The 9,579-nt window shown below is 49.1% G+C and overlaps 1 protein-coding gene across 1 annotated transcript; it reads left to right on the forward strand.

The window, feature by feature from the left end:
- The first annotated feature begins 5,424 nt into the window (after nt 1-5,424).
- On the forward strand, nt 5,425-9,316 carry MARCKS (myristoylated alanine rich protein kinase C substrate). Its single transcript, XM_069487879.1, has 2 exons — nt 5,425-5,860; nt 7,657-9,316. Exons 1-2 carry the CDS (start codon nt 5,759-5,761, stop codon nt 8,563-8,565), a joined length of 1,011 nt encoding a protein of 336 aa, XP_069343980.1. The 5' UTR covers nt 5,425-5,758; the 3' UTR covers nt 8,566-9,316.
- The last annotated feature ends 263 nt before the right edge of the window (nt 9,317-9,579 follow it).

The raw sequence follows: 9,579 nt of genomic DNA on the forward strand, positions 1-9,579 counted from the left end.
CCAAACTTAAACATGAAATGTGTTTATATTTCAAATAAACATTATATAGATCGCCTGAAGGTAATTTTATACAATATTTTAAAATAATTTTGTACTTATAGTTTGTGTACATTGAACCACTTTGTTACCCTTTGGGGGCATGCTTACATGTAGGAATCTGGACATGCATGGAAAAGATATAATGCAGCTGAAGAGGGCTGGGAGGGTTTTTTTTTGCCTTGAAGATATTGAATACTGTGTGTTGTGTGCCTGCATCTTGACTGTGATCCATCACATGAGGCCAGGTATGACATTTTTCACTTGTGGGTCATGTAGGCACTCAAAGTTTTAGATTTTGGAGAATTTTGGATTTCAGACTTTTGGATTAGGGATGCTCAACCTATACTAGCCCTCTCCAATACTATACCGATCTGTCTCTTCAAACTTTTACCCAGTCAAGCTTCATAAAGAGGTGACTATGCACACCGTCATCTTCTTCACCTTCCATTCTCTTCTCAACACACCAAATCTGGCTTTCACTCTCAATATACTACAAAAACTGCTTGGGAGCCTGGAACCAGTAACTTCTGTATCACTACATCCAATGGAAACGTTTCAGTCTTTGTTTTATTTGACCATTCAACAGCATTTGATAAAACTAACCATTCCTCCTTGAAACATTCTCTTCATTGATTTTCCTGACAACACACTCTCCTGATTTCTGTCTATTCCTAGACAGCTCCTTCTTCTTTGCTCTCTCCACTCCTTTCTTACCCGTTCTCTTAAAGCAGAAATTACTTGGGGTGTCATTCTGGACCCTATTGTCTTTTGCATATTCCTATGACTTTGCTTCTGAAACATTTATCTGCAGAATGGTCACAAATCTATATTTATATTTCAAACCACTCTTTGAACTCCAGAATCCTACATCTGCATCTGCACACTTAACTTTTTCTACAAGGATGTTTTATAGGAACTTAAAAATATGTCCAAACTGATCTCCAAACCTTTCTCAGAAACCCCCGCCAAACTCTTCCCTCCTCAGGGGCCTTGCTATTTCCTCCATCCGAATACAGCTCTTCATCTCTTTCCCTGGCTAATGCCTATTCATCCTTTAGGTTTCCACTTAAAAGTCACTCCTTCAAAAAGATCTTCTTTAACCCTCCTAACTGAATTATACTATCTTATAGCACCCTTTATTTTCCTTCAGAGTGCAGATGACAGTATAAAAGTACATTTCTATTTGTGATCTTTTTGTTTAATTCTAACTTCTCTCTCTCTTGCTAGGTTAGAAACATTTGAGTGGGCTAACTCCATTATTAATTCTTCACCTCCTTAAGTCTGCCCAAAGTATACCTTCTCAGTGAGGCCCTTCCTGACCTATATGGAATACGGAATTTCCCACCCTCCCCTGAACTCTTATCTCCCTTATTTTGCCTTAGTTTTTCCTCCCTCAAACACTTAAAGACTATTTCTAACATTCTATATAATTTGCTTACTTATATTTATTAACTTGTGTTTTTCTCCCCACCCTAGACTCTTTGCTCCCTAAAGATTTCTTTGTTCATTAATGTATCCCAAATGCCTAACACATGATAGGAGTTCAATAAATGGCTGTAGAATGAATGAGGGGCCGTGTCTGTTTTGCTCCCCAAGATATTGCAAGCTAATCGATTTCTGTGGAATTAAAGTTCAGGTAACATAAAATCTAAGATGAAAGATGGAGCACAACACTACCAGGACATTGGGATTCCCGTATATCATGACTTCATGAATGCTGCATGAACACTTCCAGATGAAAAAGGCATATTTAATTTGGAATCCAGAAAGGGGCCCTCATCTTTTGTTTTTGAAGAACAGTTAATCTTGTTTTTGCTCTCTTTCTTCACATTTAAAGAAGTTTTAAGAAATAATATTATAAATGTAAGCTGTATGTGAGAAGAAACTGTGCCCCTATTTGTCTCTGGTGTAAGCTGATGTCTAATCCCCCTTCCTGGCACTTGGCAGGAGCTTAATAAATACTTTAGAAATGAACGGCTGACCTACTGAGTGAACCTACACTGTTCAGGGAAGGCCAGGCAGCACTGTGCAGTGGTGGCAGAAGCCAGGACTTGGAATTACCAAGGGAGTGAGATCTAGTCCTGGCTCTATCATCGGAGAAATCTGCAACACTCCTGGACTTATTTCTTCATCTGGTAAGTGAGAGGGTGAAGCCAGATTCTCCAGTTCACCTTAACTGGACGACCTATTATACTAAGTTGTGAGGTCAGAGACTGAGTTTGTTTTGTTCAATGATACGAGAACAAGGCCTACATCAGAGTGTTTGGCACACAGAAGGCCCTCAAGGTTTTGTGGAATGGTCTCTAAAATTCTTACCAGTGCTAACATTTTACAGAAAAATAACTGAGGTCTTCTGTTCTTTTTGTAGAAAAAGAAACATATGCAGATTAGCATTATCTTACAAATATACTAGGGCAGGGTGAAAAGGGAGTATAAACAAAGAATAAATGCCTGTTCCTTCCTGGTGAGTTGGTTACAAACACCAGTTTTACACATCTTCACTGTGACCTCTTGGGTTTTTTAATCGCATTTATATAAACACCTTTGGCGCTTTATTTGAAATCTTTAACTCTGCGTGTGAGAGAACTTTATACTTGTATACTCCAAACTCCTGAGGAACTTTATACTTGTACAACTCGGTACCGGTTCCACATTGTTGTTGTCGTTCCTTCCCTGCCATTATGCAGTTTCTGAAAAAGAACGACCTCTTTCCATTTCCCAGCCCTGCCTTCCTCACTCATCCTCCGCCTTCACGCCCTTCCCCACTTGTGGAAGAAATCTCTGGGTTGGTCCGACCCTGGACGCTGGGGGAGGTGGGGAGAGGGAGGCCAGCTCTCAGCGCCCCCCAGCAGTGTCCCCAAACCTCCTCCGCCTGCCAGTTACTGGGGACTGTGGGCTTTCCTACTACCCTACATATGCGCTTTCTTATGGAAAGGAAATCAGCTCCTCCACGGTAAAGTAAGGACCGCTCCTGGGGAGTGAATCTGTGTGTTTACACTTGTCTCCTTGCCCCGGAGCTGCCGCGGGAATTGATTGGCTCCCCGGCGCCCGACGCTCGGGCTGCCCCCAGCCCCGCCCCGCCCCGCCCCCTCGCGCGGCCATCTGCTGCGCAGTCTGTCTCCCAGTCTCTCACTTGGCCCCTCTTTCCCCTCCACCACCCCGCCACCTCCCGTCTCCTCCACCGCCTGCGGCCCCCTTCCCAGCGCTGGCTCCGCCTCTTCTTTCTCCCAGCTCCCGGGGCTCCGAATCTTCCCCGGCCGTTGCCAGGGAGACGAGCCGATACCAGGCAAATAGGCATTTGAGAAAGAAAAGGGGGGAAAGCAGCACAGCAGCCTGGTAACAAAGGAGCAATAAAAGCAGCCCCCAAATGGAGGGCTAAGGACGCGTCTGGGAGAAAATCCGAAAACGAGCTAGCAATCACCCCAATTTAAAATAGCAGGGGGATGCAGAGGAAGGGGCATGATTCACTTGGGGGGTGGGGGGAAATCAACAGCCTTAAATGAACCTTTGGGAATCGCCTGGATGGTGGTGTTGGATCAAGTTGGAACTCTACTAATACAAGGGATTCGCGTCCATCCTGGCGGCTGGGGTCTTGGCCCAGGCTAGCGGGCTCCCTTAAGGGTAATGACACGTTTGTTGGCAAGATGTACTTCTACGGAAACGTCTTTACATCAGCTCTGGGGAATATGACTTCGTGATTGAATAATGCATCTGAAGGAACAGGACAGTGAGAAAACGAAGCTTCGCGTAGCGATCTCCAGCTCGGTGATTTTCAAAGTAACGCTTGAACAAAGAGTTACTGGCTTGAACCAACCGTCTTTTTCACTCAGAGTGTGACCTATTTCCCTACAATGAGCAGAAAATAAAACTGTTTGAGAATTCAGAGCCAGCACCAGGAGAAATGAACCATTCCCTCGACTGCTTCTCATCTTCATAAGCAAAAGATTATTCATTGCAGGATCACTAAATGTAACAGAAAAAAGGTGGTCTGATTTTGCCACGAGCGAAAACTTTGGGAACAAAAATGTGGGTGGTAGTGGTATGCTTATTAGCCTGTATCCTTGATTCCCCCCCCCCCCCAGATACTTTAAATCAATGCCTTGTCTCTCACACACAAATAGCGTATGGTACTTCGGTGGCAAGAAGTGCAGTGGCAGATGGAGGTATCCTGTGTACCATTATAGAAGCTTTTCTTCTAACCCAAGTTAGACTTGGAGCGTTCAGGGATAGCGTTCTTGCTATCTCTAAACATGCAGATAATTTCTCCTTAGAACTGTAATCCGGTTATTTAGAATTTCATCGCTACTGCCTCCCTTCCTTCCAGGAGCCCATTTGCTTGTGTGCGCACTCACACACTCACACGTTCAGAAAGAAAGAGTCCATCCGATTCTGGCTGTAGGCTGATAAACGATCCATATGGACGCAAATAGTATCCCAACTGCAAATATGGATTCGTACACTCGAGGCTGTGTCTCATTTCACCATGGAGGAAAATTAATTATGTCATTTCATACAGTGATAAAATGCAGTTTCGATCTATTGTAAATGACCTTCGCTTTGCATTGTGAAAAAAAAAATCGCTAATTGGGAATAGCCAGAGAGGGGGAATTTGATCAACGCCAAAGGCCAATCTCAAAATATTTTATTTCATACCAGTGTGGGAGAGGGAAGGGAGTGTGGCTTCGGCTGTTTGCCGCTTTTGCATTTTCCACATCTGGCCTACAGACCTAATTCTAACTCGCGATCTCGTTTGATGAAATTCGATCTTCGTGGTTTAAATGCCTTTCAATTTGGGACGATTTAACCATTACAGCAGTTAAAAAAACAGATCCTGCGCAATATCTGTGAAACCAATATGGAACGTGGAGAAATAAAACGTGTTGCAAACACACAAATCCCAACCATTGTCTTTAACACTCGCATACACACACACGTAAACACACGGGAAAGCTGGGGGAGGGGAGAGAGTGGAGAGAGACAGACACGGATATAGACCGACAAGAGTCAACGCGAGTCAAGTTAACGCTTTCTCCGCCCCCATCCACAAGTACCCCCCTCCCGCGTTAATTGCTTCCAAACAAAGCAAGCCAATCAAGGCATGCATTATTATTTTCAAGCAGAGGGAGGCGAGAAGCATGTATTTTTTAATTGATTTATTTATTTGGAGGACATTAATTCTCGGTCTGAACCTGATTTTCAAACCGTTTGCAAAGCGCGGCTCCATTGTTCGCCGGGCGCGCAGGCCCCGCCCCCTGCTTTGTGCGCGGCTCTCGGATTGGCCGGCTCGCGCGGGGGCCGCGTCAGCGCCCGCGAGCCCATTCATCTGTGCACTTGGGCGTTGGACCCCGCATCTTATTAGCAACCAGGGAGATTTCTCCATTTTCCTCTTGTCTACAGTGCGGCTACAAATCTGGGATTTTTTTATTACTTCTTTTTTTTTAAAACTACACTTGGGCTCCTTTTTCGTGCTCGACTTTTCCACCCTTTTTCCCTCCCTCCTGTGCTGCTGCTTTTTGATCTCTTCGACTAAAATTTTTTTATCCGGAGTATATTTAATCGGTTCTGTTCTGTCCTCTTCACCACCCCCACCCCCCCTCCCTCCGGTGTGTGTGCCGCTGCCGCTGTTGCCGCCGCTGCTGCTCGCCCCGTCGTTACACCAACCCGAGGCTCTTTGTTTCCCCTCTTGGATCTGTTGAGTTTCTTTGTTGAAGAAGCCAGCATGGGTGCCCAGTTCTCCAAGACCGCAGCGAAGGGAGAAGCCGCCGCGGAGAGGCCGGGGGAGGCGGCTGTGGCCTCGTCGCCTTCCAAAGCGAATGGGCAGGTAAATACTACCTGTGGTTGTGGTCATTTCTTTGGTGTCTGTCTTTAGTCTCGTTTCCCTTTCCCTCCTGGGCGCTCCCAAGGCGCATTTGTGGAGAGGAGCGTGGCTGGATTTTAGTCTGAAGTTGAATGGAAAGGGATAGCCTAAATTGTCAATTTTTCATAGGAGTGGTCTTCACCCCAGTCCAAAGTAGTGGTTCCCTAGAATACTGGCGAATTCTTGAGTAGACGGGAGGAAAGGAGTGATAAATCGTCTAAAATGGCGTGGTTTGGAGATTGGCATAACGTGACTAACTGGGTGCCCCCCCCCCCCCCGCCAGGTTGCATTTGTGTTTGCGGGCACAATGGTGTTTGCGTGGCTCCTGTGTTTGTTGTCGAGACTGGGTCGCCTTCGACATTGCTGAACTGGTGTGATGGGGGGGGGTAAGGAAAGGAGGGCTCAATGGGGATGGCGATGGAAAAAAGCGAGGAGGGAAGGGCTGTCTTATTGTATGCTGCGGCGGCGTGCCCTGGGTTCTTGGAAAGGTGGCTGGCAGGAGCTGGACAGGATTTCGATACCTTTCGATGGGGCTTTCCCACTGCCCTAAATCTTTATTCGTAGCTGTTTGTGGCATTACACACCCATTTGACTTTTAAATGGTATCCCTGGGGTGGGAACCTTCGGTGGGTTTTTTAAGAACCCCTCCAGATGGTCAAAAAGAGGCAGTTGGTGCGTTTCATTAGGGATTGGTCGTGTGCGTGGCGCCTAGACCACCCGCAGGGGCCGCCCCGGCGCTGCCGGACCCAGGCGGATAGCCACGGCTGGGTGGGCGCGAGAGGTCGGCCATGGGTGGCTGCTTCGAAAACACTGGGCACCCACCACGCCTCTTTTCCTAGAGCAGAGATGGTGTCGCTTCGCCTTCTCTAACCTACTGGAGAAAGCAGCTCTGCCAAGAGGCTTTAAACCCGTTAAAAATGCAAAATGAGCCGCCGGGGCGCGCCCTGGCTTCGTAGAATCACGGGCAAAGGTGGGCGTGGAAGCAGGGGCGAGACCTCAAAAATGATGGGTTTCCCTCTGCCTTGTTGGTTTCAGCCGGACCGGCAGGCCAGGAAGCCACCTGAGCTTTGTTTGTGGACTCTTGGGCTGAGGGATCCGGCTCGGGGGCGCCTCGGCCTGCGGGCAGGGCCCGGCTGCGCAGGGCGGGGTGGCCCGACGGCCCCGCCCCTCCTCGCCCGCCGGCGCCCGGCTCCGCGCGGTGGAGGCGCAGCGCCCCCTACCGGTCCCAAGGCCCGCGGCAGGCTCAGGGCCCTTGAACGCGCAGCGCGGGCGCTTCTGGCTGGAGTGCAGTGAAACCCTGGGGAGTTCTTGGTATTTTGGAGAGGTTTTTAAGTGTTTAGGGCAAAAGAGGGATGTGTAATCTAGGCGCAGACCACCAGCTCTGGCTCTGTGCCTTCTTATAAAGGGCGTTTGGTGTGTCACGTATTATTTGGCACCATTTTTTTCCAAAGCTCATAAGGCGAGGGCTGAAATGATTAACCTTCGCTTTCCACTTTTCGGACTCTGTCCTTAAGACATTTGCCGGATGGTCAGAGCTACTGCTGTGCTTTTAGAGCTCCCCAGACGGCGTTGCCCCATTTCTTTCCTGAGTCTCCTGCCTGGGCATCCATCTCGGCCCCCCTCCCCATAACGGCAGGGGTCGGGGGCCCAGTAGCCAGAGGCGTCCGAGGAGACAGCTGGTCCCTCCTGGCCCATGGTGGGGGCGGGAATGGCGGCGCCCGGGCCGCTTCAGTGACGCTCCTGCTTTCTCTGCCCCGCAGGAGAATGGCCACGTGAAGGTAAACGGCGACGCTTCGCCTGCTGCCGCCGAGCCGGGTGCCAAGGAGGAGCTGCAAGCCAACGGCAGCGCCCCGGCCGCCGACAAGGAGGAGCCCGCGGCCACCGGGAGCGGGGCGGCGTCGCCCACTGCGGCCGAGAAAGATGAGCCGGCTGCCGCCGCCCCCGAGGCAGGGGCCAGCGCCGCGGAGAAGGAGGCCCCGGCGGAGGGCGATGCCGCCGAGCCTGGCTCGCCCACGGCCGCGGAAGGGGAGGCCGCGTCGGCCGCCTCCTCGACGTCTTCGCCCAAGGCCGAGGACGGGGCCACGCCCTCACCCAGCAACGAGACCCCGAAAAAAAAAAAGAAGCGCTTTTCCTTCAAGAAGTCTTTCAAGTTGAGCGGCTTCTCCTTCAAGAAGAACAAGAAGGAGGCTGGAGAAGGCGGTGAGTCGGAGGGCGCAGCTGGCGCCTCCGCCGAGGGCGGCAAGGACGAGGCCGCCGGTGGAGCCGCCGCGGCCGCCGCCGCCGCCGAGGTGGGCGCGGCCTCTGGGGAGCAGGCGGCGGCTCCGAGCGAGGAGGCCGCTGTGGGCGATGAGGGCGCAGCGGGAGGCGACCCGCAGGAGGCCAAGCCCGAGGAGGCCGCTGTCGCTCCGGAGAAGCCGCCCGCCAGCGAGGAAACCAAGGCCGCCGAGGAGCCCAGCAAGGCCGAGGAGAAGAAGGCCGAGGATGCCGGGGCCAGCGCCGCCGCCTGCGAGGCTCCCTCCGACGCTGGGCCCGACGCGCCCCCAGAGCAGGAGGCCGCCCCCGCGGAGGAGCCCGCGGCCGCCTCCGCCTCGTCAGCCTGCGCAGCCCCTTCACAGGAGGCCCAGCCCGAGTGCAGTCCAGAAGCCCCCCCAGCGGAGGCGGCAGAGTAAAAGAGCAAGATTTTTTGAGATAATCGAAGAACTTTTCTCCCCCGTTTGTTTGTTGGAGTGGTGCCAGGTACTGGTTTTGGAGAACTTGTCTACAACCAGGGATTGATTTTAAAGATGTCTTTTTTTATTTTACTTTTTTTTAAACAGCAAATTTTGGGTTTTTTCCCCCCTCCGCACAGATCCCATCTCAGATCATTCTGTTACCACCATTCCAACAGGTCGAGGAGAGCTTAAACACCTTCCTCTGCCTTGTTTCTCTTTTATTTTTTATTTTTTGCATCAGTATTAATGTTTTTTGCATACTTTGCATCTTTATTCAAAAATGTAAACTTTCTTTGTCAATCTATGGACATGCCCATATATGAAGGAGATGGGTGGGTCAAAAAGGGATATCAGATGAAGTGATAGGGGACACAATGGGGAAATCAAAGTGGTGCATAACATTGCCAAGAGAATGTGCCACTAGAAATGATGGTGTAAAGGCTTAGTCTTTTTTTTTTTTTTAAAGAAAAGTTATTACGATGTATTTTGCGAGGCAGGTTTACAACACTACAAGTCTTGATTAAGAAGGAAAGAGAAAAAAACACCAATACCCAGATTTTAAAAAAAGATCATAGTCTTAGGAGTTCATTTAAACCATAGGAACTTTTCACTTATCTCATGTTAGCTGTACCAGTCAGTGATTAAGTAGAACTACAAGTTGTATAGGCTTTATTGTTTATTGCTGGTTTATGACCTTAATAAAGTGTAATTATGTATTACCAGCAGGGTGTTTTTAACTGTGACTATTGTATAAAAACAAATCTTGATATCCAGAAGCACATGAAGTTTGCAACTTTCCACCCTGCCCATTTTTGTAAAACTGCAGTCATCTTGGACCTTTTAAACACAAATTTTAAACTCAACCAAGCTGTGATAAGTGGAATGGTTACTGTTTATACTGTGGTATGTTTTTGATTACAGCCGACAATGCTTTCTTTTCCAGTCGTCTTTGAGAATAAAGGAAAAAAAAAT

Source organism: Eulemur rufifrons, chromosome 15 (assembly GCF_041146395.1).
Source record: "Eulemur rufifrons isolate Redbay chromosome 15, OSU_ERuf_1, whole genome shotgun sequence".
In the NCBI taxonomy this organism is placed as follows: Eukaryota; Metazoa; Chordata; class Mammalia; order Primates; family Lemuridae; genus Eulemur; species Eulemur rufifrons.